The 26,202-nt window shown below is 37.5% G+C and overlaps 3 protein-coding genes across 5 annotated transcripts in view; 1 reads left to right on the top strand and 2 right to left on the bottom strand.

The window, feature by feature from the left end:
- myripb (myosin VIIA and Rab interacting protein b) overlaps nucleotides 1–1,591 on the bottom strand; it is an 87,328-nt gene extending 85,737 nt beyond the window's left edge. Inside the window, exon 1 of one of the 3 annotated variants that reach the window (XM_079447700.1) lies at nucleotides 1,482–1,591. The gene's annotated coding sequence lies outside the window, so the exon portion shown is untranslated. Of the gene's footprint in view, nucleotides 1–508; nucleotides 1,154–1,224 lie in introns of those variants that run through there. The other 2 variants (XM_079447698.1, XM_079447699.1) reach the window with 2 other exon arrangements.
- Nucleotides 1,592–14,950: 13,359 nt separating this feature from the next.
- Nucleotides 14,951–18,026, top strand: LOC306911889 (uncharacterized protein). The gene is made up of 6 exons (XM_079487599.1): nucleotides 14,951–15,120; nucleotides 16,655–16,678; nucleotides 17,019–17,117; nucleotides 17,213–17,320; nucleotides 17,517–17,576; nucleotides 17,656–18,026. Exons 1-6 carry the CDS (start codon nucleotides 15,004–15,006, stop codon nucleotides 17,725–17,727), a joined length of 480 nt encoding a protein of 159 aa, XP_079343725.1. The 5' UTR covers nucleotides 14,951–15,003; the 3' UTR covers nucleotides 17,728–18,026.
- Nucleotides 18,027–19,105: 1,079 nt separating this feature from the next.
- Nucleotides 19,106–26,202, bottom strand: part of acad11 (acyl-CoA dehydrogenase family, member 11) — a 40,434-nt gene continuing 33,337 nt past the window's right edge. Inside the window, exons 15-20 of the mRNA XM_079488190.1 lie at nucleotides 24,655–24,740; nucleotides 24,423–24,494; nucleotides 23,249–23,403; nucleotides 22,441–22,557; nucleotides 20,626–20,735; nucleotides 19,106–19,725 (exon numbers count right to left, since the gene is read on the bottom strand). Coding sequence (XP_079344316.1) covers nucleotides 19,611–19,725; nucleotides 20,626–20,735; nucleotides 22,441–22,557; nucleotides 23,249–23,403; nucleotides 24,423–24,494; nucleotides 24,655–24,740 — 655 coding nt within the window. The 3' untranslated portion in view covers nucleotides 19,106–19,610. The remainder of the gene's footprint in view (nucleotides 19,726–20,625; nucleotides 20,736–22,440; nucleotides 22,558–23,248; nucleotides 23,404–24,422; nucleotides 24,495–24,654; nucleotides 24,741–26,202) is intronic.

Genomic DNA, 26,202 nt, shown 5'->3' with positions numbered 1-26,202 from the left:
CTGAGAAGCATTGCATTTTAATTACAGTGTATTAACATCCTCAAAGCAGATTCACGTCAAATCTGAATCAAATGATTTTTTTAAAGACACCCACGAGCACCCCTCTGAAACCTAAAATAACAAATGGGACACTCTACAGCAAGACCGCAAATACGCCATTTGGGACAGAACCTAAAAATTACATCTTCCACATGAAAAAAAAGGCGTCTGTGTGACACATGTGTTATCTGTGCAAACCAAACTAAAAGCGATACAACATTAGGCTTCAACATTATCTACAGTAAAACATAATCTGAGATCATGTAAGGGTCAGATGGTCATTATCACAAAAAAGCCTGTCTTGTTCATGATACCACAATTCGCACTTGACCAGAAGGGGTTCATTTTATGATTGACAGCCTGACTCGTTGTAGGATAACCTATTCAATACATAAATATGTTGTCAATCAAGCAAAGTGTCACGATTCCAGAAAGCCGTATAATAAAAAAAGCAAAAACCTACACTCACCTCTGTTCATTCCTTGAATCCAGTTATCACTAGAAAATGTTGTATTTTACCCCAAGATCAGAAATAGATTAAAACGTGCATAAACATATCAGTTAACCAGCTATGAAAAACAACAAAAACATGCAATGTCACGATAAACTATGCCGCAAACTCTCTAAGCTCCCCCTGCGCTCATGCCCAAATCTTCACTAACAGCACTTATAATCCAAAGAGCTCTTGTGACCCTTACTAAACCAAAACAATGCAGCCAAACAGAGTGGGGCTTTAAACACAGTGTCAGTCATTATACACGATCACGTATGATAAATGAATCAAACCAGCTGTGCAGGCAGGTTGGCTCAATGCATGCAGAGAGGATGATTCATTGAACAGCCTTCAGCCACCCCTAATGCAACCATCCGCGTTTGGAAATGCTGCATTTAACGGGGAAAGAAATCCACAGATGTTACATTAACTGCATGCGATACAAACACAGCTGCATCAACCTGGTTTGGGAAGTGTGAAAACTAGAGCATGCTGCAAAAAAAAACATGAATGAACGCAACGTGAGGACGAATGCGGCGACAGATCAGAACGATGTTTCAAATGTAGAAATCGATCGCTTTCATGTGGATGCAAAGTGGACCCCGTGCACCTGACACGCGCATCCATCACTCAATCGTAACAAACTTTTAAGGGCGCGAGCGCGATTCACAAACAGCGTTGCGAAAACTTACGCGAGATCAACATCCGCCGGGTGTCCGCAGGCTGTACGCGTCCACGCGTTTGCCCCCTTCCGCGGTCACGGGGAATGAGAGCGCGCGTGTTTGGCTCGGTGAACTTCCATTGATCGCCGATTCTGATTTTCCCACGCAGGCACGCAAACACTCGCGCAGTCACGCGCTGTGACTTATGGGGCGCCGACTGGTGCGAATTGATTCATGGGATTTGCATCTGTTTATTTCTTAAGTTTTAGTGAGAATAAATCAATTACCTCGTCTGTCTCTCCTCCATTCACACGATGGCATCCAGTGGCTGACTGCATCCTCTCTCTCCAGCACCTGGCATCCCACCGATTAGCCAATCACAGCGCAGGGCTCAGCCCTTTCACAGACACGTTTACATTTAGTCATTTAGCAGACGCTTTTATCCAAAACGACTTAAAGATGACAGACACGTAACAAGGCTGCTTGACTTCATCCTTAAACTATAAGGTAAATTAACAGAAAGGTAAACTGTTTGGCAATGCAGCATATTTATGATTTGGATGGATGGATGGAGGGATGGATGGATGGATGGATGATCTGCACAGTGTACTTTGAACAGTGCTGTATCAATACAACCTCAAAACACAACCCATACAGCGGGGGTCTGGACAGCAGCCAGAAAGAGGATGAAATGAAAAGGCAAGACAACTCTCGGCTCCTTATCGCCACAGTACAGTGGAAACTGCTGAGAGCAGCAGGTTTCAGAGGTCTAACTACAGTGCTTCACAGCAGATCTGATACAAAAGGACAGAAGCGTATTAGGATAAACACCACCACCCACTATCCAAATGTCCCATGAACACTCATTCTTAGATTTGTAAAACTCATTCTGTGAGGAGATCTTCTAAATCAATAAACATTGTATACGTATTTCTTGTAAAACTGTGGCTATGTGCATGTACTGAATGCTATAATAGCGACTTGAATAGCATGCGGTAGGCTATGAACATGTTTACAGAGCACAGAATGCAGTTTTTATATAGATTAAATGCCCACATGACTTAGTTTACCAACATTATTTAAAGGGATAGTTCACTCAAAAATGAAAATTCTGTCATCGTTTCATCCGCGGACACACTTGACTTTTCGTCATCTCTGCGGCTCACTATTAAACATGTAACAAAGTAATGGGACTTTGCAGTAAACCTGTCATGATTCTCGAGTAGTGAGACAAGGACAGAGGACCCAGGTGCAAACAGCGGATAAGGGGTTAACATATATTTAATAAATAATAAAACAAAGACCCACGTGGGGGTAACATAACAAAACATGACATGGGTACAATAACAAGACAGGACTAAAACTAACTACACTTAAACAAGACTACAATAAACTTTAAACATGAACTACAAATAACTAAACTAACAGGACACATGAACTCACCACACGAACCACAATGAACCAGCACAAGACAGAAGACACAAGGGCATTAAATAAGGGAGCAAATAAAGAGGGAAACAGGTGAAGGGCATGAAGCAATAACGAGGGTAACGAGAGGATGGGAACAATGACGAGACCAGAGAGAGTATGGAAGGCCATAAGAACAATAATTGTCTCTCTCCACATTTAACATGAGGTTCTGTCATGATTCTGCCACTAAACCAAGAGAAACATGACATGATGCAGCAGAATCATGACAAAACCATCACCATTTGGCATTACAAAATGGCATGACCATTTTTAAATAGGTATTGTGCACTGTGTACAGTTTGCAGCATACATATTGTTTCTGTCAAGGATTTCTGATAAAGCATATACGGAGAATAGAACTGGCCTTTACAATAATTTGCTCTGATCCACTCTTGCATTTATCATGAAATTCATAATTTTCCTGAGGCAGTCGCCAAAGATATGCCTCATAATGTTAAACACTAAATACGATATGGAAAATTCCAAGACGACAAACAATTGTTCAGACTACTTTTTTCATACACGTGTGCACCGCCTCTTTCATCTGTTGCATACAGAAATGTTAAAAAGGCCAGAAATGGAAAAAGGAAATAAATCAATACATAACAAGTTTGGGGAAAAATAAACGTGGGAATATTTAAATATAATTAATATATAAGGTAAGATAAATAAATACACAAATAAATATACAATTAAATAAATAAATGAAAGCAAACATTTAGTTCAATAAAAAAGGTAATACTGGAAAAATTCAGGTCTAGTTTTAATGTAAAACTATTTGTATTTGTTTAATTAAGTACAGTAATTTATTATTATTTTTTTTAATTAATTCAGTCTTGATTCTCAATATGAATTTGCTGTATTTTAATTCTAAATAAATGCAAATGTGCATTTTTTATCCAATGCAATGATATTTTACACAAAAAACTGATGCCATAGAAGAACCATGTCAGTCAAAGTTTCTTTGCTGTACTTTTTTACTAAAGCACATTTTCCCACTATTCTGTATGAGGCCTAAATGTCTAAACTGTATAAATATAATTTGTAACATCAAATAAAATCTTGCAGTAAAAATCGCGGTGAAATATATCTAATCTCACCTTTATATAAATCAACTAATCACATGTCTGGGGGACTGTGATCAACGACTGTAAAAAAACAACATGACCACACACCATAGTAAATGAATGACAGTGTAAAGAGACTACGATGTGTTACATCGCTCCATTGCTCATACAGAGAGAGTGCAGGTTTAAAGCACTGGAGAATGATGCCAGCTAATTGGATTGTCTCATTTTCATTAAGCTTTTTAACTTCAGGGTTAATTATGACATGCTGTAACTGTTCAAGCCAATAATACGCTCAGCCTGAGCTAAGAGATGTTCCTGTGTCATCCTGAACCTTTCAAACACACTTGTGGTCACACAGTCAGTCTCTGGGGAACACCAGCGTTTTGTGTCTTTCTCAATGGCAAAGTGCGTTTCAGCCTCCTTGTGATTAATGCTCTTTTTTTTGCAAAGAATCGAACCTTATTTTTGTAACAAAACTTGCAATGCCATGTATGTCTAGATAATTATATTCCCATCTACCCATTTCAACGATTATACAGAATGTCCTGTTATGTCATCAAATTTAAAATGACTACAGATAGGTGAATAACATAATGTCTGAATGAGACATTGAATTGTGAGGCTTGTTGAGTAGAAGCTTGCTATTACATTTTAAAGCGATCAAATGGACAGTTTTGGTTGTTTATGAAACATTTCCTCCTGACTGACACGTCAGTGCATTCAAGACTTTTAATTTCTATCACATGCTTTCTCTATAGAGAGGTGTTAAGAGGTCAAAGGTCATCTTGTGGCCGTGTCATTCTTGCATTTAAGATTATGAAGATTATGTCCATGCATGTGTCTGGCTTGAAGTGGATAATCTGCAGGGCTGGAATGTTTAAAGCTCTTTTCTGTCCATTAGCTTTCTACTGAAGGCTCCCCGTGAATCCATTCCTCCTGCAAATGTCACACTTTAAACTGAAGCAAATGGGCCACACATCCTCACCATACCTTAGAAACAGGGCAGCTTTTGATTCATGAGGAAAAGTAATAGCTTAGCTGGGTCCCTTGGGCATGAAAATGGCTTACTTGGGCCTTGTCCACGCTTATACGGTTTTCTTTGTAAATGCATCTTTCTTCGTGCTTTCTGTCTACACTGAAGCAGCGTCATTTTTAACAACGCTCTCAAAATTTGAAAATGCTGTTTTCACACTGTATTGCATTACCGCCATTGTTGGTCCTGAAACAAAAGTTTCTTTCAACCAGTTGTTGGATTTGGTTTAGGGTCAAGATTAAGCTTTGACATAAAACAGGATGATCGACCTATTATTTTTCATTCATTTTAAGGGTAACTCTTTAGAAATGTTAAAATACAGGAACTTCCACCTCACCTATCAAAATCATGGTGTCCCATAACTTAATTTACACCTATTTTGATCTGATTGTAATCAAGGAACACTGCTCCCCTGTGGATGCCACTGGAACAGCATCTCTAAGGGCAAAACAACAGAAAATGTGTGGATTTATTCATCTTTTTATTTATGCAACATTTTTAGTTTCACTCCTGATTTTTTTATATAAATAATTAAACAATGGCTATACGTTTTATAATACTATATAATATAATAAAATATATTTACATTCAAAATAATTATGATTACAATTATAAAGCCGATTTTATAACATACTGCTCGATTTTATCTTCAAAAGTATATGACCCTCAATATCTTATGCTTTAATTTTTTAATCCCTGCTTTGCATTAGTTACAAGGCCAAATTGAATAAAAAGTGAACAATATGTATGATGGAAAATCACACATCTCACATAAATAATAAAGTTAAATAATCAGGAAATGACATCACATTGTCAACACCAACACCACAGCTTAGTGTATCAGTCAACCAAAACAAACTTTTAAAAAGAACATTTGTTAAATTTACTGTTTCAAATGCTTGGAAACTTTTGAGCTGTCCTGCATAAATGCAGTCCTTCAGAAAAGGTCTAGCCTTATTTATTTGCAGATGGTATTTGGCTTAATATCGTAGAGCTCATGGCCTTCAGTATAATCCTCCTGCAGAAGCATAGTATGCAGAAGAGCCCAAATGTGGTCAAGTTGGTTTTGACATCTGCTTTGATCTCATTTGTGGGACAAGTAACCATGGGAACAGATCAAACACCGCACCCCTAAACCACTTGAAGATCACTCAAACTGATCTCTGCTTAAAGCAGTGGACTGGTACGACCGAGACCTGGAATCTCTTCTGCAATTACTCTCATCCTCTCTCTGCCTCTCATTCATTCCTACTATTTTGCTTTCATCATTTTCTCCTTCCCGTTCCCGCTCTCTCATTTCATTTCTTATCTTCTTGTGGATGATCTCTCTTTCTCCGACCACATGTCTGACTCATTTAAAAAGGAGAGGCTGCACTCGCGGTTAGAGATTCTCTTTTGTACCAGTTTATGGATCTGTTTTTAACTGGGGTTGATTAAAGTTTACCACAGAATCATTTTGTCAGACAATGAATGTTCAACTTAACATTTCCAAATTAAAAAAGTAATAAAATATTGCTTAGATGTTGCTCCCTCATAGCTCAGTAGACTTACTATAATGGTCAGTTCTTCAACTATTTTGTTTAAAGTTTCTTTGACAAAGTACACAAATAAGACAATTGTTGACTTAGCGTAGAAGTAGAATAAATGTGAAGAGCAAAGCCAAGATAATCTCTTTTGGAAGAATTATAATCTTTGTCTTGGACTTGTTACAGGATTTATCTTGGCAAGTCCGAGCCCATTTTGTGCCATTGTTGAATACTTTTCTTAAACTCAGAGTGTGTTCTGTTTATTTTAATTGCTGTTAAGGAGAACACACAAATCATTTAAAGGGATAATTCACCTAAAAATGTGTCCATCTATTGTTCAATACATGTTTATTACTCTTTCTTCTGTAGAACACAAAAGAAGATATTTTAAGAAATGTCTTTGTGGTTTTGCGTAGAAACAACATGTCAAATTCAATACAAGGGGACCCGCACTGTGTGTAGATAGAAATTGTTTATTCAAAAACATAACGCTTCATTATGTAAGGTTTTTATACACCTCTGAAGACCAAGTTATGTATATAACATTTCTGTCAATAAATCCTCCCAAAAATGACACACAGCACCTTTAAGACATATAAGTCTTCTTTGTAGATGGATCTTTTATTATATACATTACAGATAATACCACTAATACATGAATTGAATAAATGATCAATAAGTGATTATGAATAGTACTTTCAAATTTCAAATCTTCTTAATATCTAATTCTTAAACATATCAAGACCAAACTGAGCCCTTGAGACCCTAAAAAAACTATTTTCTCATAAAGCGTCAGAAAGAGTTGATAAGACTCCAAGAGCCAAATCCCATTCAACCAATAGAAAGTGGACTATTAGCGACAAGAACCGCTTTCTCCTCACAGCTGCTTTGCCAGACAGCGAGACTGTTTCAAGTGACAGTCAGAATTTTAAAAGCTTTACCTGCCTGATTGCTGAAGCTCTTGGACAATATAACTAATCTCCTGGTATTACTTACAAGGCTTCGAGCAACCATCTGGCTGCAAAGTCAGTGATGTGTTTGCAAACCTAAAGAGACTGGAGGGAAGTGATACACATTTATTGCGGATGGGTGGAGCCTGTTATGCACTGAAGCTTTGGCTGTCTTATTCAACTCAATCTGTTATTCAGACAGTGTGCGTTTGCTAAGGGCAAGAGAGCACAGAAAAGAGAGCAGACTGAGAAAACGAATTCTTAAAGAGGCAGTTCATTTTTTATTATTTCATTGAAGTTAAAGGGAAAGTTCACCCAAAAATGAAAATCCTGTCATGATGTACTCACCCTCATGTAATTTTTATGAGTTTTTTTCTGCTACAGAACACAAAAGAAGATATTTAAAAGAATGTTGATAACCGATCATGCTGGTACCCATTGATTTGCATTGGTTTTGTGTCTATACAATGCAAGTCAATGGCTACCGCCTTTGGATCGGTTATCAACATTCATAAAGATCTCTTCTTTTGTTAAAGCCATAGAGGTTTGAAATGACAAGAAAGGGAGTAGTTGATGACAGAATTTTTCATTTTTGGGTTAACTATCTCTTTAACACAGAAAGGAATGAGTGAAATAGATACATTTAATATTTATATGGTTATGTGGATATTCCAATTATTAAATGATAATTGTATGCTTAATTTAACTCAAAACTAACACACTGAGACACACAAATGACAATGACAAAAAGTGGTTTACGTGCAACAACACAATAGACACATACCTTTAAAAAAGTAAGTCTGGCAGTCGTTTTTTTTCTCTCCCACACACACAGTGTCAGAGCCCATTCAGGAGACAATATCTGGCCTTGAAAGCTCATGATGAATACTTATTTTCATTTTGCGAAAAAATAACTAAAACCTGCCTCTCACACGTCTATAGGGCTTAAAACGAAAAGAACCTGGGCATTGAGGTGATTTATGATGGTATGAACCGAATCAAATTATGTTGCGTCCTGAATACATGAAGTGTTTTACGACAGAGCAGATGCATTTTTCACAGTTGGAGCGTCACTATATCTCAACAGGTTCATTTTCTCCCCTGCTCGAGGGTGAGGGGGTGGAAATCTGACACACGTACACGCACACAAGCACACAGCAGCGTGCAACTCAACAACAGCAGCAGAAAAGCATGACTAATCAAGCTTGAAGTGGCACGGAAAAAGCCAAAACAACCACTAAACAAACCGTGACTCATATACAGTAACAACTCCAGTTGTGCGTGTCGCATTTTAATGTCTCTGGAAACCTCCCTTATCTTTGACGTGTCAAATAATGGCTTGACTACAAGCTTTTAAAACAGGTATGTGTGGTGCTTAAGGCAAAACTGAATGTTTGTATTTCGTTAACAAGCGCACAACATGATAATGTTCGGTCGCCATTGACACTTCATAAACACTGGTGAGCTCCAAGGTAAGGAAGAGGTTGCCCTTGGCTACGCATGAAGGCCAAGCAACACCTTGAGAGCCAGGAAAGATTTCCCACGTTAGTTTGTCTTGTTTTAAGGCCTGTCTTTGGAAATAGAACACTTGGCTCATTAAGTCATATTTCCACATTAAAGTTCTGTATCCTGGTTACTGTCACATGCCACACATCCAACTGAGAGAACAGATGGTAGTCCAGCAGCATTTGAGAAAACCTCAACACTTTTTAATGTGGTTCTAAAAGCCAAGAAGCAATGAGACAGTACAAGATGAAGAAAAAACTGTGTACTGTACGGTGTATATCACAACAAGATGTGCTCATGATACATAATAAACAATATAGCCAATATGTTTTAAATAACAAGCTAACATGTACAGCATGTGTTCAAAGGAAAGTTCACCCCAAAATGAAAATGTACTTTAAAACCTGTATGACTTTCTTTCATTTGCAAAATGCAAACATATGTATTTGTCTCCATTGACTCCTATTGTATTGACACCCAACTTTAGGATGATCTATCCCTTTAAATGCATGTAAATCAACCTCAGAAGTTTTAAATAACAATTTCCAGAAAACGTCCACCACAAATGCTATTTCCTAAATCTGACCTAAATATATTTAGTTTTCCCACAGTAAAGCAGTCTCAGGATCTTTGCATGGCAACAGTCTTCACCTGAAATCATTCTCAGGACCCAAACGAATGCCGTCATCCTTTATAACGTATACTGTATGTATACACAGTTCCCTAGACTGGAGTTCAGGAATAGTCAAAATATTCAAGACATCCTGTCAAATAAACACAAAGTGGCTGTTTGCACGGACTGGAAAGGAAACGGGCGTGAAAATGTGTCCGGTGAACACACACAGCCGGTGACTGGCCAACTAAAATGACCATTTACTCTCTTTTTCCATCTTCACAAAACAAACACTTGTCTCTGGTGTCTTATCGAATGTATATTTAGACTTAAGAAAATGCTAAAACACACTTAATTCCTTGCCAAAACCAAAAAGAACAAAGGAAAACCATTTTAGGTTTCACAAAATGCCACCAGACAACCTTTGAAATTCCATGTGATACTGACCATTTAAGATTTCATATTACACAAGAGACTTTCATGGACTATGAAAAGAAAATGTTCCTTTTTACGTCATGGGACAACTTTTATAGTTTTGTAAGATGTCAGAAAATAATTTTCTTAATTTCTATACCAAAGTAAATGTCTAGTCTCCATCTGCTGAACTTCTCCTTTGAAACCATCTATAATATAATAATAACCTATTTTTAACCAGGTAAGTCAATTGAGAACCAATTCTCATTTGCAATGACGACCTGAGCTTTACTGTGGAGTGTTCAAACGCTAACCAATGCAATGCACACATTAAGGTTTGTTTTAAGTAACCTTGTGAATGCAAACCTAACCAATGCAGTTATGTAAATATTTAGTCCAACAAGCAAAACATCCCTGATATGCCAGCAGCATCCATTAGGATATATATACTTGTACTACACTATTGTACTAATTTAAACATCTGTTGGGTCACAGGAATCATTGCATTTTTACCTCAGGCTCAGTCTATACCTGTGGACTTGGATAGACCCTATACATTTCACACCATGATCCGGTCAGTAATTTATTTTGTCTGATCTCTTCAATCCGTCTTGAATGTCACAGCAGCAATGCAGTCATGGCAACGGTGCCAGAAAGGCTTCTATGGACAAAATAAAAAACACAGTCACAAACATGCACAGACACATACACAGACATCACAACTTAAACAGTTTTATCAAAAGCTGTATATCCTAAAATGCTTTTCAGTTGGATATGTCCTTCCATTTATAATGGAAATTTTACGATATGATAAGTTATGTTGTGCCATATTTTTGCTTATGAATGACGTTTATGTTCCGTCCTTTTGTATGTAAATGCATCTATATTATCTACTAGCCTCTTCACACATGACATTACATATAAAATAATTTGTGATTTTACACATTTTTGAATTCTTTTGTATAGTCTTTATAAAATAACATCCTATAAAGTGGTTTGACTTGACTAACATATTACAGTGAATCACAGTATCCTCAGAGCTCTCCAGGCAGGCCTGAAATTTAGCTCACCTTTTTTCTATTTCTCGTAATCCACCATCTCATCTCACCTCGATTCAACTCTCCCTCCATCTCCTCCCGTTTCCCTCCCTACATTCAGCTCATCCATTTGTCTGCTCTACCCTCTCATCCTAATGGATGCTGCTGGCTTTCCTGAGATCTTTCCACTCCGGCAGAGCACAATCTCTCTTTGTCTCTCACTGTCTGCACCTGCAATCTGTTTTCTCTGTAAAAAATCATTTTAGAGCTCTCAGAGCACTTCAGAGAAGTGCCTGGGCACCGCTGGGAGTGAATTTGAGCACTGAATCAACCCTCATTCACGCTCTCATGTACAGTATGTATGTGCGTTTGGAGGAAACACAGTCTTGGGTTAATGATTCACTTCTTTCGTCAAACGAAAAAGGCGAAGGGAAAGTGTGGATCACTTAGTTTGGCAGTGGAAGGACAAATAAGGAATGATGAAGTCATTTCCATAAAATAAAGAGCCTTCACAATACAGCTTCTAAACTAAACTCCTACTAATAAAAGCTTTTCAATGAGGAGAAACAAAAGTTAAAGGGATTCTATAACACCTCAATTTCAAACTTGCATTTGGTATTGGATAGAACTTTAAAGGTCTCTTTTATGACATCACACAGAACTTATAATGGTTCCCCTATGACATCATAAGCAACTTAAAAAGATCAATAGTTCTTCACTAACAGTTATTTGTAAAACATACAGTATATTGTGAATATACTTTTGAAGGTACCCGAGACAAACTCTCATCTACATATTATTTGTATTTTAAAACGCACCTGTAGTGAAAATTGCTGATAAACATTTCTTTAAAGCAAGACAGAGTAGAAAGTCAAAGTTTGAAGATTAGTTTCTAAAACACACCCCATTACTGCTAGCTCACCTACCCTACTCTTTCCCATTTCTGTCAGCGTGAAAAGAAGATAGACGAGTACATTTTTAGCTCAGGGAGGAATAACAGCCTCTGAGACAGCTCAACACTGAGCCTTTAAATTTATATGTACCACGAGGCTTATCATCTGCATCAGTGTAAACTCACTCTGCATCAGAATGATACATTCTCTCACAGACACACGCGCTCACACATAGAGAACACATAGCCGGAAAACTACTGATTTATGTTCCCTGGCTTTTCTAGTCACTTTGAAAATTGCACTTTGAAAGGCATAAAGTCGTGTTGTGAAAAACAACAGCTATTTGTCATGCACACACAACACATTTGCCAAGCCATTTGGAACAATAGCGGTTTCAATTCATTTCACAGCAGAAGAAAGCTCGAATCTGTCTTATTTACATAGACTTGAACACAACGCCAGCAATTTCTTGTACACTTACTGTGCAGGTGAAATTATAGTAAAGTATAGTTTGAATACCATCAAAAACATTGTCAGATATCATGAAATTGGTGTAAAATAATGTCCCCAAAGTTAAATTGTCGTTGGTTAACTGTAGGGGGGGGGGGAGTTGGAGGGATGGGGGGAGGACTATCTTATCGAAAATATCATGTATACCAAGTATAAACACTCTAAATAACTCACAATTGAATTCACATAGCCAAACCTTTGGATTATCATTTGATCGATATGGATATTGATGGATATGATCTTGAATATGGCCAAATAAGGTACATCTCTGGCCATTTAAATATGCATCCCATGTTTGCCTTTATGCATGGAAAGTTTGTCAGTTTGTTTATGTTACTTTTTGCCTCACCCATATTGCAACAGAGTTATTTTTCACTCTGGCTTTAATGTAAAGTGTCTTGGTTATAAGAAAGTTGCTGCACAACCATTACATACATCTTTTGTTTTTGCTTGTTTTTCAAGGTTGCTGGTGGACGGACATGAGGCATAATAATTCCATTAACTGTTAATGCATGTGTACCTGCACATAAAACTGGATTTCTGGCAGTATGTCAGACCTTCTTCAATAGAAAGTATGGTGTTTGTTATAGTGCTGAACTACGGTTACATACATGAAATACAATGCATGTCTAATAACGTTTTCAAACAACATTTCCTTGTGAAACTAATAACACTTGGGAATGAAGGACGCATTTACTTGAAGTGGAAACCATAGCAACAGTAGACCACTCTTGAACATTCTATAAAGATTAATATTGAACAGTTAATTGATAACCCAGGGCTGTCATTATTAACTAGTTTTTTTTAGATAATGTATAGAGTATGTATAGACTATTACACAAAGAGACCGAAATTGCTTATGTTTCATTTAGATCATTTTTAAGATGTAGGCTAGCAGTAAATATTTGCTAGTAGTGTTTTCGAATTGCAGGATGAACATTCACATTCCCCAATCCAGGTTGTATTAAATATACTGTAAATTAAAAAAAACGTTTATAATGGTAATACAAATAAACTATGACGATTTTCATATTCTTTTGAGCTGAATTGCAGAAATTACATTTAATATTGACAGTACGTCACAAATGCTCCCAAATTAAATTTCATCCCGCTAATCCCGATTCTAAACAAAGACTGGAAAACCTTTCTCTTAGGACAACATCCAGAGAACTTTGACGGGTGAAAAACCACTGAAGGTTAACTGTACATGCCAGCCCTCTAGAATCATTCTGTTATTGTCTGAGTTTGGGTTATTCTGTGGTAAATATCTGCACGACAGGAATGTTAAAATGTGTAGAATGTTAAAGCCATTTAGCCTGAACATAATTTTGGTTACTGTAAAACATCTGCGCTGCAAAGTTTCTCCTTTTGTTCCCAAGTGGAAACGAGGATGAAATATTTTACGAGCGGACCACTGCAAAAAGTTTTCTTTCAAAACACTTTAAAGTGCAAATTATGATTGAACGATTCAAAAATATTCAAGTGCACCACAAAAAAAGTAGTTTAGTCTCTTTTCATACTAGCTACTGCAGTTAACAACAACCTTGCTGATGTCAAAATGTGCTGCATATATATTTTCTCCAAGCTTCATATACAAAGACAACTGCTATAAGTCTAAAAATGATTTATGGTTCAAAAATAAAACAAAACACCTATTTGCCTTACGGTATTGCTATTGATTTCTTTCTGCTCAGGCACCAACTGATCTTCAGGGAAAGTGATCCCTTGGGTGTAGTCACGAAATAAAAATAAATGAAATGGATTCAAATGAAAAACAGCTGATTTCTTTGTTCTCGGTAGTCAGCAGATCTATCAGGCTGAGAGTGATGAGTTTAGGGTTAGTTTATATAGCCAATGTTAAATCGCTGCAGTCAAGCACAAACGCCCTCCTGTGAGGGATGCGATGCAACTGAAGCATTCTTGTGATGTTTAAACTTCTTTCTGTCTGTGAGTATTTCATAATGTTTGGTAGATACCACTTTGCAACTATGCATCTGCTCCTCTTTTCGAATTTTGGGTTACTATCTGTTTCTAATTTGGGACAAACGATGAAAGTGGTTGTTGAGTCAATACGTGCGACAAGGTGTGTGAAAGAGACAAACAGAGGGAAGGCCTTTTTGAAGTAAATGTGAAACTCTTAAAGCTGCCAAACCAGCATTCTGGCAGTGTCCTGCGCCCTGCAGGTCAGCCTTGTCACGTCCTCTACGGGTCTGAGGTTTAACTCTGCGTTTCTACAGCCATGTGTGTGTGCCGTTTACTTTACAGCTTTATAAATCTCTTTCACTTTGACTGTAACGTGGGAACTGTTAAAACATTTTTTGTTACTTCAAAGCATCCTTACTATGTTCCCCAGACTGGAATGTGATCATTATGTGACCACAGCAAGATGCTTGTGAGAAAATCTTTTTTCTCCAAACAACCCCACAATTTCTTCCATCATCTTTTAGAAGAGTTTGGAGCAAGAGTTCCTCAACATTCTTGGTCAAGAATACTCGGTCAGCTGATACTGTATCTGTTAACAAAATTGTGTATCCTAAAAGAATGTGTTTTTTCTGTGGTTAGAAGCGCTAGGGTCGCTGGTCTGATAACTGCATGAGTATGTCCGAGGTTTCCACTGCTATGTCGACGACTGCAGATGTGTGTGTATGTGTGTGTGGTTGGCATGGTTTTCCTCTCCTGTCTCCATCTGGTCTCCATTTGGACTTGGGAGTATAAAACGGTTGCGCGGGGAGAGAGCTGAGCTTTCTTAACACACAAGCTCGCTGTATCTAACACGCAACTGCAGCTATGGTCACAGCGCTGTGGGTCTTTCTGCTCTCTCTGCAGGGATGTCTGCTCATGCATGCTCTGGCCTGCACAGGCAAAGGTGCGGACTGTGCAGACACACAGGTCACAGAGGTCAAGGTAAGAACTATGACTTGTATCAGTGGGTAAGATAGTGTCTGCCTGGAGAACACAACAAACTCAAGCTCTGAATGAAGTTTTCTTTGCTGAAATGTACTTTTGTACTTTTACTAGAAATGTTTATTGATAATTGTGCATTGTTTAGTGTAATTACACATTAATGACATATTAATAATATATTTATTAAATGTAGAACATTGCTTTCACGTTACACAAACATGCTTGTGCAAAGACCTGTTCATGATTAAAAATGATGATAAAACATACTACAGAAAACTATCAATTTGTAGTTTGTGATCAATTGTAAAAGTATTGGAACGCTTACCCACAAATTTCTATTCCAGCTCTATAGTGCGTCACAATGGTAAAGCAAGGTGGGAATCAAGAGAATGGGGAAATGATACTGGTCTTAAGGCATTATAGGTATTTTTAGACATTTAAGGAGGCTGTAAAGACACTGACCAGATGTATTTCAGTGTCCGAGCCACAGACACAGATGTCATTCCACTCTTGGCTCTTTCTTGCTACTGAAGAGCCTGAGCAACCCTGTGACTCAAATCATCAGTCGACCCAAAATACCCTGAAAGGAACCAACGTGTCCAACTTTCCGTGGCATTTCGATGGGCCAGTACGCTGTTTGAGTTTCCACTTACTGTTGAAGTTTTCTGCTTCCTTTGTCTCACATCCAGAGTTAACACACAGACTCGAATACACACACCTGTGCATGAACTATGCATCGCACAAACACTCTTTGTGAGATGTAGGCAGTAAGCTTTGGTTGGCTCATACACTTCCTTAGTTATTGGCAAAAAAAAATTCTTGGTTTGCCGAGACAGTAATTTTCTTCTGAACTATGTGCTGATGTCTGCTAAGCACAGATGTGGTTGGTTAATAAGGAAACAAACATCATGAATGCCGCAGTTCTTTGAGGTCTTATTTGATTTAAATGAATCTAGTAAAATTGAACACAAGGCACAGAGGGGGAATGAGATGGAGAGAGTACTGAAATATTATAAATATATAGACATTTTGAAAAATAATTTTAAACAGTATCTGTGTTGAAAAGTATAAATGTGTATAATTGCCTTTACAGATACATTCTTATAGTGGGGAATGATTTAAGTTTGAATCAATATTCACCAGGCAATACACAGACCACAGAGGACAAATCCTTGAAGGGATCTTTTAGAATTCACTTTCAATGTTCTGCAGAACACAAAACAACATATTTTGAAGAAAGTTGATGACCTAACATTTTCTTCCATTGTACGAACACAAAAGACATTTCTGAAAATATCTTCTTGTGTATTCCGCAGAAATATGAGGGATTTAGAAAAACATGAGAAATGACAGAATTTCTATTTTTGTGTGAACTAACCCTTTAACGCAAGTCTCCAAAGGGTTCCTATGTTCCAACACTGCCAAAGACAGAATCAACTTTGCCCTAATTTGGATTGAGTTGGGATTTATGAAATGCTGAAATTATGACATAAATCAATTCATATTATCGACAATAATTTTTTTGTTTTCTTAGGTTCAAGATAACCCCTTCTTTTTGGTGAGTCTGCACATCTGAAATGGTTTGTGGGATGTTATTAAATGACTATTTGGAATACTCATATTTCCATCGCAACATTCTGCGGCTAAATGTTTTTGTAAAATGAGCAATACACAGCATAATTATTATACCAGACAATAAACTTCCACGTCCAACTCCGGTGACCGACTGACTTCACAATATCATTTATTAAAAACATTGACCATGTTTAAGAGTGATCACTCACTGCGACTACGCATCGGAATTGGAAAATGACTTTTAGATTCTGACACATCATCTTTACTGTTTATAGATCTGATTTGATCAATGAAAAAATGCTGTTTTTTTCTCATACTGTAAGCTGAGGACTCGAAGACAAGCTCAAGCACAACAGGGACCTCACCAAGCCGGATCTTACTCAGTCAAAGGATCTCCCAACAAAGTCATCCAAATGGCACAAGTGAGAACACATTCGTGTACAGGGTTCGCTGAGAACCACAATGTCACAATAGATTTAAGACAAAGTGCTATTACCTGAAGTTGTTCTGTCATCAGCCTGACAGGTCGAGGCGACATTTACACCCCAACAAAAAGAAGCACCTACGGTCTCGCATTGGCTCTTTCTCACTGCTCGACCACAACCGTGAAACTCATCCCTTACAGGTGCGTATCCATGACAAGCATCCAGTGACCCCATAGCTAAACATATCTAAACATAACTGTACTGTGATATTGCAAAGGTACTTGTGTGAAATGGGTGCTCTCAAGAAATATGTGTCTTGAAGATAATTTCACTTATAGAAATTGGAAAACAAACTTGTCTAGTGCCTGAATAACAGACTGTGGATCTCTGTAACAGGTAGTGAGTGTCGATAAACACCTCAGAGGTGATGCCTATCCAAAAATATCTGCTTTTAAGGTAAGTCCTTAAACACATACATACAAAACAATTCAAGATCAATGGACAGACATGTGTACAACTTCTGAATCTGTTTCAGTCCATGAAGAAGAGGTCCAGGAGAAGTGCCCCCAAAAGAAACAAGAACACCAGGAATATCACATGCTCATAAAATAAAACCAAGAATATAAAGAGCATACTTACTTCTTTTGTGACCTCTGAGATGATGTACCTGAAGAAAGATAAGATGACATACTAAAAGTTTTTTTATGCGGGAAATTGTAAGCATACAGTATGTGTTAAATGTGCAGCACGCTTTTAATATTATAGTCATTTCTTTATTACGTATTTTTTTATCAAATAGAGGATTTGGATCAAAATTGTACTAAGTTATACGAGTCTATATACACTGCTTGAACAGAATATATACTGTATACTGTAAAAAACCTTTTCCATTAAAGACATTTTCTTAAATTTGGATGGTTTGATCTTTATCTAAAAAATATTATTTGCAAAGTAAACTTTTTACGTTTTCAGAATTGAAATAATTAAGGCAATTGCACAATTATGAATGTGACATTTGCAGAAAAATAAATTGAATCTTTTGTTTATATTTTACTAAACCCCTGATGATAGACTCCAGCCGTAAGAAAAATAAATACGTTTTCAATGAATTCTATATGGACAACTGATGGCTCTTCATAGAACATAAAGTTATATGGATTGTTATAGATGTGACAATTCTTAAAACAGCACTCACCCAACAGAAAATAACATTTTGAAAACGTTATGAGACATGGATATTTAAACCAAAATTTGACACCTGACCAATCAGAATTGCAAGACCTTATAGGCCAAAGCTTTTGTCTTTTCACGGTAAGGTTGACACTTGCGTGGATTACCGGTTAGCGTTTAATCATTAGGAACTATACTTTGGGGAGTGCGTGTATGTTATAGAGATACTTACTTAAACCTAAAGCAAGGCTCATTTTCATACTGCACATCTGCAAAAGCTCACTGCACCTTCACGGTCCATTTGATGCATAAAATGTACTGTAATTGGTCACTTTACATGCATGTCATATAATCCCCTTCTATATACAGTAAAAGGTCAGTAATAGCCAGGTTAAGCTGTAGCGGGGACCAGACACTGGCTGTGTGAGACTAGCTAGAAATCAACCTGCCTGTGCTTGCACTCTCTTAGACCGCCAGAGCGTTTTGGCAGAAGTTATGGTGATGTCCAATTAAAGATGAAACATAGCTATAGATGTCCCATTGTTGTCTGCAAGTGCATGTGTCCAAGCAACCAAAACACCAGCCCACCGGTTTGAAAAGAAGCTGTGTTCCAGTTCTGAACGAGGAGCTGAGCAAATGCACTGGCCAAATGCCTGAAAAATCCCTTAAATGATAGCAAAGGAAACACAAACACTGCTGTTTTAGAAACACAGAATGCTTAACAGGACTCGATGAGGTAGGACGGAAATTTTCAGTGGTAATGTGACGCGGAGACATGGAGAACAGCAAAGTTACAACAATTTCTACACCTGTCTGCGTAGGTCTGAAATAATGTTTGTGTAATAATGTGTAAAAACAAGACACTTTACAGATAACAGTTATATTTTAGTTAAATTACATGACTGTAAAATGTTCTCTTCTGTATTACCACCGACAAGCATGAAACTACAGACTTCAATACAGAATGCAAAATGATCAAAACCTTACACAAATCATTTTATGCACGTTAAAATACATAACGTCCATTATTTTGCTTTGTAAGCAATATATCATCTATTACACAGTAAAGGCACCGTTTATTTAAAGTTTTTCAACTTTCAGAATGCTTTAAAAATTTTTGTTTAAAGGTGAGCAGTTTGTATCCCTAAATAGGTGCGAATTCCCATTATGCAATCTTTTGTTAATGACGATTTGAGACTATTTATGCCATGATTCATTGCTTGTGTGATTTCATTTTGAGCAGCTGTAATGTTTTCAAGATAGAGGGCAGTAAAGGGTCTCTGAGTGAATATTTGTAGAGGTTGTGTGATTTGAGCAGAATCACAGTTTAGAATGAGCTTCTCTCTGTTGGTCTCTAAGCTCAAGTCGAGCAATTGATGACAAATGAACCTCATCTGGGCCGTCAGCGATGCGTAAGGTTCGAGCGTAGGCATACCTATACAAACACAACAAGACACCGTTAATATAAAGTGTCAACACACCATCCACAACCTCTAGAAAAGCGTTTGTCATTTGTGTAAAAATTCAGTTATTTCCCCCTGCACGCAATACTTTGCCATAGCTGTACGATAAATGCATTTATCTGTGAAAGCTGCGACGAACAACAAATTGTTTAAGACGTTTTTAAGATTTATCTTAGAACTATACAAATCAAAGCCTATACTACAGTCATGGTACTGTTTCGTAACCATTTTTGTACACAATACTACTAAAACTATTCTGGGATTTACCAAAAAACACGTTATTGTCAAATAAAATATTAACATGATGAGCCATGCTACATTTTTATGGTAAACATATACATACAAGTAAAGACACACTTTAAAACGTCCGAATGTCATTTACTTAGCTGAAAATAACGCTTTAAAAACGTTAAGACAGACCTCACATATTTGGTATTTAAACCAAATATATATCAATGTCAAAACCGTAGATAAGGTAGGTAGTGCCATGTCCATTCCATTAGATTACAAAACATCAAACAATAAGGTTTTCTCAAAACTAAGCTAACGGTAGTTTTAACAACCGTCTGAATTTAGTTTTAAGATAATGGTGGTTCCCCTCAACATCATTCAGATTGGAATATAACAGAACAAACACAAGTACTGTATTCATCATTACATTATGAGATATTTAGAGTTGAAACACTAGAAAGTGTCTACTTTGTCTTGAACACCCCATTTATTGTTCTTCAAATCCAAACTAACTAACTTTATAGTGTGCTTAAACTAAATGCCTCTAAATGCAATAATTGACATCTTACATGCAATGACATTCACACATTTTCAAGTGCCGTTTATAAAAGTCTCATTCAGAGTTTAAAGTTTATTCTCACATTTCGGCAAGAGGAAAGTCGTCAGACACTCCTGCACCCCCGTAAACCTGAATGGCGCAGTCCACAACTTTACACGCCATCCTGCCAGCTGCCACCTTTATCATGGCAATCTGAAACAAAAAGACATTCAGACAAGATCTACACAGAATGTGGCTGGCAAACATCTCTACACGTGAATGCGTGTGTGTTTGTTTTGGTGACTTCTAATGAAAAATCATCACTCTGGGAACATTCAGACAAGCATCTCCACGGGCCACGCAGTAAAAGCTAATAAGATTGAGTCTCATTGACGGTAATCCTCGGATGTCTCATACAAATATGTAATCATGCGGATCTGGTATGCATCCAACAAGACATTTAATTTTAAATACACAAACGCGAGAGGATGAATATGAGATTTGCGATCATATTTTCCAGTCAGCTGGAGGACTGGGTCTTGTTATAAACCAATCTCCTGTCTATGTGTGAGTGTACTTTTCAGAAGCAGACCATCGAAACCGTGTGCATGTGTACATTCTTTAAAGCTTCCCAGCAGGACACGTGCACGAAGTGTGTGGCTTTTCTCTGAACCAGCCATATGAATCAAGCAGGATGTGTTGATTCAGCAATGAGGACGATGCGGGCTGGCTAATGTTAAAAGAATCGCAGCAAGCGTCTGATTCGTTCTCTTTTTGCAGAAGCCCGATGCTGCGTTACCGTGACTACAGTCAGCGGGTTACCCAGTCCTGTTATTCTCGATGGCCCTAGGGAACTGCATTGAGGGTAAAAGTCCCCTGCCAGGTCAATGGAACACGTACATACTTATTTACACACCGAAGAGACATTTGTCCCTTGAAGAAACTACAACTAACCTCCCTTTGGGATGCATTCGGTAAAAATATAAAGCCATGAAAAAAATTAAGACACCATTCCAGATGTTCTTTAATCAGCATTTCTAGATGTATTGTGTGGCCATTCCAGCCCAGTGTCTGTTAAATTTCAATAAAATCATCCAACAGCAATGTGAAAGACTGACAGCATAAAAAGACACATGAAAACTCATAAAAATCAAAGTTATAAATTATTTTACTTTGCCAAAATACATGTAAAAATGTTATTGCTGCGTTTCCTAAAAGTGAATATGAACTTGTGAATTACTGTGATTTTGACCTGTTTTTCATTTCTGTGATTTTGATCATTTTCTGCAAATAAATGCAATAGAAACAATTTTCTTTAGACATTAAAAATTAAACAATTCGAAATGGTCTCTTACTTTTTTACGCGGCTGAATATAATAAAAGTATTGTTTTCTACAGCAATCAAAGTAGAACTTTAAGACCTGAGGATTTTCATGACTAAGACCTTACGCTATCCTTATTTTACCCAAGCATCCTACATTGCTATTACGATGCTCAATCATCCGTGTGTCATAACTCAGACCGCTCTAATGCTCTCTGGGCTGAACATACGAATCTGTCACTCCCACAGACACATCTGTTGATGTTCTAAGCTGAGCTGAAGTGTGTGTGATGTTATGCAAGGTCAGTCTGTCAGAGTTGATTTCTGCACATCGTTGCCTTCATCTTTTGAACCGTCGGCTCATGCATTGGGTGGGAGTGGGTGAGATTTTTAACAGCACGAGAGACAGACAGGAAAAAGAGGGAGAATAAGAAACAGATTTTGTGTCAAGTCATTTTTTCAAGTGCACTTCACATATCCGACCAAAAAATGAGAAAATCTTGAAACAAACACGTTCAACCAAAGCTCCTGTTTTGCAAAGTGATCAGTTTGGTAAAGTTAATATAATTCATATTGTGTTGAAATGTGTGTTGTCACCTGTTTTCTTGCAGCCTTGTTGCCCTGTGTGTCCAGCGTGTGAGCGGCATGTAGCGTGAGCAGACGTGTCTGTGCGATGACGATTCGACACTCGGCTATCCAATGAGCTACAACCTCCTGGTCTCACAAACACACCAAATAACACACTTAACTGAGTAAAAAGAATAAGCAGAAACTGCAATGCAATGGCATTCCTCTAGATGTCACCTTTTATACAGTAAAAACAGTATATTTCATCTCCTACCCAACCCCTAAACCTAAAGACAATAGAAAGCATTTTGCATTTTTAGATTTTCAAATACATTTTTCTGTACAATTAATAAGCTTTATGTACACACATATACATATATACTGTATATACATATATTTATGCTTTGTGAATATAGAAATTCGACAAAATAAGTAAACCTGTAAATATAATTGTAGAATACATTACAATAAAATATATAATAATATATTAATATTTACCAATTGTCATAACACAATTTCTCAATGGTTACTCATTTCACAAGTTAAGTAGCCTCTGCAGCGTGTTTATCATAAAAACAGTGGTCAAATACTAAGCGACACAATCTATTAAATATATGTAATCTAGTAAGATTCAATTGTCTAATATATCATGCAATAAGCAATTGTGATACGTTTGTGATATGGTTCAAATCATCCATGTAATAATATAATCATTGCTACAAAATGTATTATTTTCTAAATAAACTGTCTAATTAAAAAAGTGTTTGATTAATCGTCAAAATAATAATTTGACCAAAACAATGAATAGAAACAGCCCTACCAACAAACACACACTTACGTGTTGATACAGTTTCTTTCCAAAGGTGTGTCTATGGGCTGCTCGCTGGCACAGTAACTCCAGTGCCCACTCTGCCAGCCCCACTGCCCTCATACAGTGATGAAGTCTACCTGGGCCCAGCCGTCCCTGAGCTATCTCAAAACCCCGCCCCTCACCTGCAAACAACCAATCATAGATCATTTTGACACATCAAGCGACCCCAGTTGGCGAAGCGGCAACTGGCAAAATCATAAATGGGCCTCTTTCACAAGAGTCGGAAACCATGTCCCCGCAGGGTAAAGCAACTTCCCATTGTAATAGTATGCGGTTGAGTCCTTTAAAGCTACTTACGTTTATCTGTACAGTCTATGTTTTGCGACTTCAATATATATTAAACATGAAAATGAATATCTGTGCTAATATCTGTTTTTTGCAACAAATATTTTGTAATTTTCTGAAACAAAAAGTGTGATGCGAGTCTGATAGGAGGGATTGGGTGTGATGTCTTTCAAGCACAACTCGCTGCCTTTTCTGTAACGTTTATTTTATCAATTTAACGCGATTTGAGAGAGAACATCATCACTCGAGATATTATATGCATATCATGCCTTAGGTTGCTGTCCTGTAAACAGTACAAATCTTACATTTTGACCAAAACAGCCGTACTAGAGCCCTCTCTTAGCTGCAAGGTGTTTTAAAAGGAAAATCTTAACTATTAACAGTTAAGACTTGGAAACTGCTGTAACCCTGCGACGAATGATGCGCAAGTCAAAAACCAGGAAGCGTGAAAAAGTAATCGTAATGTAGTAAGTTTATATAACAAGCACATTATATACATTATATAATTTTATAACATTATATAACAAGCATATATCTGTTTATGGCAAATTAACTAGGTCTTTTTCTATGAAGCCTTGGGTGTTTTAAAAAAATGTCAACAAGTCAGCGAATGGCGCCGAGCCATTTCATTTTAAAGTTCATTATGTTCAGTGTGTCCTTTAAGGGCTTTTAATCAATGTCTATTTATGGTTTATAAATACATTCCTGTTAGTCAAAAAAGCCGACTTCATCCCTGTGAGCACATGCCTGGGGTGCTGAGGTTATTGAAGTTTTTGTGGGTTCATTAGATAGTGTGCAGGAAGTCTACACACACAACACCGGCACACACATATATTCTGTTGTCTCTGTATCTTACCAAGAATAATGTTGGACGCAGGAACGCGCACGTCGTCAAAGTGAACTTCAAAATGGCCACCATGGATCGCATCTACAGACAAATCAGATTTATATCAGATATTCGCATAAAAGCAATACAGCCATAACACACAAGCTTCCATCTGAACAGCAGAAGAAATCAAAAACGTGATGAGACGATGATTGTTTTCATATGGGCACCTCAAAGTGAACCTGAGTTTAGCAGAACTCACCGTCCTGTCCGAAAACAGTGAGCGGTCTTATCTTCTTTACTCCTGGAGTTTTCATAGGAACGAGGATCATGCTGTGAAGCCCGTGCCTGAAAAACATACCACATTTACCTTATTACAGAAACCTGCACGTAACAACATTCATCAAACACAACAGATTACGCTAAAATCATTCAAGCTTTGCCATAAAAACTGCATTAAGCAATCTGCTCTGTGCAAAATAAAACCGCTTTTATTAGCATACTAGTTTAACTGATGTTTATAGAAAATACTGGGTTTACCTTTAATAATTGGATTGGATTCAATTTATTGTCATTACACACATACAAGTACAGTGTAACGAAATGTAGTAAGAAGAAAAATACAGCATAACATAGGGAAGGTGAGGACAAAAACATGTACACAATACTCCATAGACAAGACTTGCAACAGGGAGAAGTAATCCAGTTCCGGCAAGCAGCCATCCGGTCGATCTTGTTCAGTACATAAGACAATAAGAGTGTCATTTTGGGCCGATGAGAAAGGATTTACTTTAATTTGATACAATCCTTTAAACTTAATACAGTTGTACAGAACGTCCAGGGAATGCATCTGTTGTGACAGGGAAGATATGAGGGTAAAGCTTTAGATAACACTTGGAAATAAATACAGGTGGAGAGTTAAGAGTGGAAAAACTCTGCCCTCTCTCTCTCTTTCTCCCTCTCTACTGTATGTGTCGATCTCTCTTTTCTAGTGCCAAAGTCGCTGTTCGCTGCAGGGCAGATATGACTTTCAGAAAGAGATGAATTTTAATCAGAGAAACCCTGCAGAGAGGATAGAGCAGATATCCTGTACAGATAGCAAGAAAATGAAAGAAAACAGAGGTAGAAAGAGCGACAGAGACTTTGTACATCTTATAAAAAAAGAACAGATGTCATTCAATGTCATATAATTTTGTAAATACTTTTATGTCTAACAACTGCACCTTCTAATATCACCTCTTATAAAAGGCTCTTCTGGTTTCGTCCGGAAACATAGAAACATGCATTTCCTGTAAAGCTGCTTTAAAACAATATATGCATTGTGAAAAGGGCTATACAAATAAATGTGAACCGAAAAAAATACACGGCAGAAAAACACTGTTGTCAACAGGGGCGTCGCAATTGGGGAAAAGGGTGACTGAGTACATAGAGCCCTGGCATGTGAGGGGCCTTGAAAGTTCCTGAAATTGTATGTATTATTATTTTACAATTGTATTATTGTATAGTAATTTTATGAGTCTACTAGTATTGTACAAGTTGAACTATGCAACTCTGTGCAACTTGTTTGTTCTCCGCTAATTTTGTGAAGCTCCGGCAGACGTCTGTCGTGCCTCTCACGAGCACAGCACGCATGCAACAGCGAACTGCACGATAGGCTGTATGTGTGAAGTGTTTAATGGACTCACATCCCTACAGAAGGCATTCTGTTATCACTCCGCTAGAGATCCGTGTATTCTGCTCCGGGTTTTCCATTTTAAAGCACATTTGAGACACGCGTCAGAAATGTGAGAGCAGAGAGGTATGTTTCTTA

Source organism: Barbatula barbatula (assembly GCF_947034865.1).
Source record: "Barbatula barbatula genome assembly, chromosome: 23".
NCBI lineage: Eukaryota > Metazoa > Chordata > Actinopteri > Cypriniformes > Nemacheilidae > Barbatula > Barbatula barbatula.
This window is presented reverse-complemented; position numbering and strand designations above follow the sequence as displayed.